Below are 6,599 nucleotides of genomic sequence, written 5' to 3' on the forward strand. Positions count from 1 at the left end.
AATCATTGTGATGATCATCATTATAATTATCAACAAGCAGCTCTGGTGGCATAGTGCCTAAGGCATTTGACTGCTAACCAGAAGGTTGGCAGTTCAAACCCACCAGCTACTCCCTGGAAAGAAGACTGGGCAATCTCCTTCTGTAAAGATTTACCACCTCAGAAACCCAAGCGGGGTTGCTATGAGTCGGAATTGACTCAGTGGCAGTGAGTTTGGTTTGGTTTTGTTGTATTTATTATCACGTATGGATATTTAAGGCATCGAAGTCTAAGCATCTTGAAATGTAGAATGCTAGAATGAGAAGGGACATGGAGGATTATTCGGTACAATCTTGTCATGTTATGGCTGTGGAACTGCATCTTGAAGAGAAGGAATTGTCTAAAATCACCCAGCTGGCAGCCTTGCTTCCAGACCAATTCTCTCTTTCTTCTACTTTCAGTCTCATACTCCCATGGTAACTGAAAAAGTGGGTGCAAAAACTTTCCTAACAGCATGTCTTTACCTTTCCTCTCTCAGGGCATAACTACTGGTTGTTTGTAACTTTGAAAAGTTTCTAATGAAATTAATTGAAACACGTTTTGAACATTTTCCTTACTCTCAGTCCCAAAGTTTCACACTAAAGAAAACAAATTGCGTGGGGAATTTAGTCCTCCGTCACAGCATGGGGCTCAATTTATCTTAAATTGTTCAAGCATCTTGTATTGAAAAACTATTCTTGGTCTTCTAGGGAGTGAACTAGGATTCCAAATCACTGATAAGCTGCTTCCTGTAGCTCCCACCCCCTCTGGTTTCTAAATGGTAGATACAAGATTGGCAATGGGATCAGGTTCCTGAATCCTTCCCTATGTAATGTATCCTCCTCATCCTGGACTGTTCATTTTCTAAAAGATAACAGGGGCTCATTTAATATTGTTGTATGGAAACAAGATTTACATTCCTAATTGGCAATAACAATCACAAAACCCACATCACCAGGAAGGAAGCCCTGTAATGGAAACATTTGTTTTTGCATCAGTAACTTGGCCAATAACTAGTTGTATGACCTTGATAAGTCACTTCAACTCTCCGACCTTTAGTTGCTTCACCTGTAAATGGAGAAGTATGAATTAATGATCTCCAATTTTCCTTTCAGCTTTAATGTTTCTTCAAATCAACTTGGTAGCTTGTCTGCATTGAAGTGGTTGATCCCACTTGGGGCCTTCAATGCAGACAAGGATTCTTGTTTTGAAGAAAGCTTCTCATGCTCCTGGCCAAATCCCTTCAATCTCTTCTGTTCAGGATATCTCCCTGAATGGTCAATTCTTAACAGAGGGAGAACTCTTTGCTAAGCTTAAGAAGAAGAGCTTTCACAATCAATTCCTTGCTCATAGGCTGAATATTGACCAAGAAGGTAAGCAATGCCATACTCAAAAGATTTCCCAGGTTGATTGAGTGAAAGTTAAAAAGCTCCAAATCATTCTGTGATCTAGGTGAGTCACCTTTCCTGTGTGAACCCCAGTTTCTGATTCTGTAAAAGAAGAAGACTGGACGCAATGTGTCCTAAAGTCCCTTTCAGCCCTCACATTCTGGGATTCCATGAAGCAGTGGCCCCAACTGAGTAATGGGAAAGAGGCTTATGATGTGACTTTGAGCTCATAGGAAGAGGTCTTCCAGGCTCTCTATCACGTTATTATTTTGTCTTTGTCAGATTTCCCTCATTGGGGCACTATCTTAGAGTATGAAATTCTGCCTGGTTAGGATCCATACCATCATTTTACCACCTAGGTTTTTACATCCTTAACCACTTTAATTCATGACCCTGGAGTGGGGGTTTTATTTAAGAATGTGCTGGAGAAAGGAGAAGGCAATTTGTTATCAACGGTCTCTCTCTTGGGCAAGGGGGAAAGAGAAAGTTAAGAGAAATGTGAATACCAGAAAGTTTGAGTTAATAATAGCTATCATTTATTAAGATCTTCTGTTAAGTGCTTTATATATTTTATGTCACATTTAATTCTTTCAACAATCATGTCAAATATAAATTATTATCCAAAAAAAAAAAAAAAGTAAAGCAAACCAGTTCACGAGGACACATGATATGTGATAGTAGAGCCAAGAGTTGGCTGATGACTGTAATGATTACCCTCTTCACCATGACTCTAGACTGATCTCGGAAGAAGGTGAAGGAGAGTTTGGGCAGATGTCCTTTTTTTGTTGTTTGTTTTTTCTTAGTCCTTTTGAGCCGTAGGCACCTAACACTGTCCCCTCTACTCAACGGCAAGTCACTCGACCTTCTGGGATTCATCCTGTTCTTCCTCTCATAATGATCCCATGAATCATTTGACAAAATTGTTTTAAATTCCCCAAATGGATATTTTGCTTGTTTTTTTTTAAAGTACATATCGTGTAGTCTTTTATGGTAACCTTCTCAACATAAGGACTTAGATATGACGTGTGTGTGTGTAAGAAATTTGGCATTTTGTGTAAGAGTTGAAAAATTCATGTCCAAATAGCACTGGACAATATGAGAACAAAAGATGTCTACTGTGGAATGTAATGATTTTAGGGACCCCTTTTGCTTTGGCTCATGGAAAATAATCTATGAAATTAACAAGATACTTCAGATGCACAGCTGTAGCATGTCTGGGTTTGACCCAGTGGAGTAAACGGTCTATTTGATCTACATTGTTCACAGTTTTACATTTTAGATGAGAAAGAGTCTCACCTGGGCTATATGAGGATGGCACAGGCTGAAAGGAAAATGTAGACTGATAACTTTAAACAATCTAGTTCGTTCTTTTTAAGAAATTTATCATCAATCAAGATTGTACATATATATTGAGGACAAACTGTGAGGTTAACACTTAAGTGTTGTGGGGTTCAAGGAGTAACAGAATTAGACTCTATGCCTGAAGACAAACAGACTACACAAGATCACAATGAACAATAAAAGGCAGTATAGAAATAAAGTGCGATTAATTGCATGGGTCCAATTGTAGGTGATTGAATGATTTCTTCATTTTTTATCCTTTATTGGGCATTTACTAGCTACCTAGTTGTAAGGATACAGAGATGTATCAGGTCAGAGAGGAAGATGGATTAAAAAAAATTATAATAAATTGTGCTAAATATCCTAGTAGAAAGAAGTAAAACATGTGGAAGAAAGCATAACATTTAGAAAGCCAACATGTGTACACTAAGTGGAGGGAACAGCATATACAAAGAACAAGTTTATATGAATGACACATAGTTCAGAATGACTGGAGTACTGGCTCCAGGGAAAGTTATGGCAAATGAAGCTGGAAAAATAAATAAGGTCCAGTTTTTGGTGGGTCATATATGCCATGATGATGATGATAGTGGACTTATAGACAATGGCAAACCATTGATGGATTTCAAGCCTATGCATGAGTTGATTAGATTTGCATTTTAGAAGTATAATAAAATGATTGCTTATATTCATCAAGGGCTTTCTATGAGCTGAACACTGTATGCTTTGTTGCATTTGACAGGAAGACCACTGAAGTCATTTTCCAGAGTTGGGAGCAGAGGTAAGTGAACTAGGGTTGAAGTAACTAGGACAAGCTTCCTGGGTAATGGCCATAGAATAGGTAGAATTTGGAGAGGGAGACAAAGAGAGGCAGGCATACCAGACAGTGTGAAAAAGAAGAGGTATACTCTTGTGTGGGAGTTAACCTGTATTTCTAAGGAGAGGAGACCCTTGAATAGAACTGAGATTATGTCTTGTTTATTGGCCAGTAGTAAATTGATTCTCCCTTCTTGTTGCCAAAAATGCTTGCCAATGACCAGCAAACTGTAATACAGAAGCAGGCTTATGATTACTATGTGGCCATCTGCAAGCCTCTTCATTATATGAACATGATGAACAATCAATTATGCCCTGTACTAGTGGCTGGGTTCTGGCTGGGGATCTTTTTACATAATTCATATTCGTATCACCATCCAATCACCCAATATATTACAATTGAGTCATTGTTTAATAGTAAGCTATACTCTGAACTGTTTACAGATAGACATTTCACTCTCAAGTGTCAACATTTTCTAAACATGTATGTAGAAATTCACAAAGCTGTGGGATTAATTATAGCCACAGACCCTGAGAAAATTCAGAAACTTTTATGGTTCAAGTAAGGAAAATAACAAAGAGACTCGTTAGAAAGGGAGAAATATCAATGAGAATGGAATTCCTGAGGGAGAAATGGAAGAAACAAGGGATTCAGAAACAGAAGATCACTTAAGATTTTCTAAGATAAAAACATGGTGAGAAAACATTGAAAATGGAAGAAATGTTAGTGATCAATGTAATAGTTCATAATTAATGTAATAGTGAATAGTATTTTTTTTTCAGTGTGGTGTACCTGAAATAACATGAATTGGAAGACAGTGATCTGGCTCTAGTATTGGATCCAGATCTTACTGGGAGGGTTGGCTAATCACAACCACTTTGAGCCTCATTATCTTATTTCTAACATGGGGATGAATAGTGTCTTGTATACAGTAGATTATTAAACACTAAAAGAATAAAAAATTACTAAATGACTAAATAATACATCCCTACATAAGCTCTGGTAGCATAGTGGCTAAGACACTTGCCTGCCAACCAGACGGCTGGCAGTTCAAACCCACCAGCCACTCCTCAGAAGGAAGGTTGGGCAATCCTACTTCCGTAGTGATACTCCCTCGGAAACCCAAGGAGGGGTCGCTATGAGTCAGGGCCGACTTGACGGCACATAACAACAACAACAACAACATAAGTAAATAAACCAATCAGATGATTGTGTGAAAGGGTTCTATAAACCACCAAGTGTTAAACAAACATGTGAGATTGTGTAATGATTGTATTTGTTTTGTCACAAGTCTCTTCTCTGAGATCCATCTTCCCCACATGTAACCCATGGCCAGTATAAACAATGTGACTGAGTTAGTTATCACCGGCCTTTTCCAGGATCCAGAGGTGCAGAGGGTGTGCTTTGTGGTGTTTCTTCCAGTGTACCTGACGACGGTGATGGGCAATGGCCTCATCATGTTCACGGTCAGAGTCAGCAAGAGTCTGCATTCCCCCATGTATTTCTTCCTTAGTTACCTGTCCCTGGTGGAGATCAGTTACTCCTCTACTATTGTCCCTAAGTTCATCACAGACTTACTCACCAAGATTAAAACCATCTCCCTGGAGGGCTGTTTGGTTCAGATATTCTTCTTCCACTTCTTTGGGGTCACTGAGATCTTCTTGCTTGTGGTGATGGCTTATGACCGCTATGTGGCCATCTGCAAGCCTCTTCATTATATGAACATTATGAACCATCAGCTGTGCCATGTACTAGTGGCTGGTTCTTGGCTAGGGGGCTTTTTACACTCCATAATTCAGATTCTCATCACCATTCAGTTGCCCTTCTGTGGCCCCAATGTAATTGAGTACTACTTCTGTGACCTTCAGCCATTATTCAAGCTTGCCTGCACTGACACCTTTGTGGAGGGGGTCACTGTGTTGGTCAACAGTGGCTTAATTGCCTTGTGCTCCTTCCTTATCTTGATGTCCTCCTATATCGTCATCTTGGTCCACCTGAGGAACCATTCTGCAGAGGGGAGGCGCAAAGCTCTCTCCACCTGTGCCTCCCACATCACGGTGGTCGTCTTGTTCTTTGGACCTGGCATCTTCCTCTATATGAGACCCTCTTCCACCTTCACTGTGGATAAACTGGTGGCTGTGTTCTACACCATTGTCACCCCCATGCTGAACCCCATCATCTACACACTCAGAAATGCAGAGGTGAAAGTCGCCATGAGGAGGTTGTGGGGCAAGAAGAACTCAGGGGTGGAGTGAAAATGGGAAAGTGCTAGATAAAATATGTATCTTATTATTCTATGTTTTTGAAATGGATTTTGATTTTAGTAACATGTTCAAAATGGTCGAATAAATGTAAGGACTTAATGTTACTACTGATGTGATTTCCCTTAGTAACCAAAGACTCCCTGTATCCCTGTATGTATGAGGTCAGATTGTCTTGTTGAATCTTAAGAAAATTGATGGGTCTGTGATATCTGCAATTAATGCCCATGGAAGCAGCAGTCAAAAAATAAAGTGAAATATTACATTTGGAAAATATTTTGCAAAAGACCCTTTGAAACTGTTAAAAAGTAAAGATGTTACTTTGAGGACTAAGATGTGCCTGACCCAAGCCATGATGTTTTCAATCGCTGCACATACATGTGAAAACTGGACAATGAATAAGGAAGACCAAGAAGAATTGGTGCCTTTGAATGTATCATGGACTGCTAGAAGAATGAACAAATCTATCTAGAAAGAAGTACAGCCAGAATGCTTCCTGGAAGCGAGGATGGTAAGACTTGGTCTTATGTACCTTGAACATGTTATCAGGAGGGACCAGTCCCTGAAGAAGGATGTTAATCTTGGCAAAGTATACGGTCAGTGAAAAAGAGGAAGACTCTGAATGAGATGGATTGAGGCGGTAGCTGCACAATGGACCCAGTGATTGTGAGGATGGCACAGGACTGAGGAATGGTTCATTTTGTCGCACACGGTGTTGCTGATTCTGAGCCAATGTTATGGCACCTAACAACATGAGATTTACCAACATCATATT

At 39.6% G+C, this 6,599-nt stretch overlaps 1 protein-coding gene across 1 annotated transcript; it reads left to right on the forward strand.

The window, feature by feature from the left end:
• Positions 1 to 4,882: 4,882 nt before the first annotated feature.
• On the forward strand, positions 4,883 to 5,818 carry LOC103212130 (olfactory receptor 4B1-like). Its single transcript, XM_007958128.2, is given in 1 exon segment — positions 4,883 to 5,818. A coding segment is annotated over 1 exon segment (936 nt).
• Positions 5,819 to 6,599: the final 781 nt, after the last annotated feature.

Source organism: Orycteropus afer, unplaced genomic scaffold, assembly GCF_000298275.1.
Source record: "Orycteropus afer afer isolate SDZICR_OR568_19922 unplaced genomic scaffold, OryAfe1.0 scaffold00857, whole genome shotgun sequence".
NCBI classification, from domain to species: Eukaryota; Metazoa; Chordata; class Mammalia; order Tubulidentata; family Orycteropodidae; genus Orycteropus; species Orycteropus afer.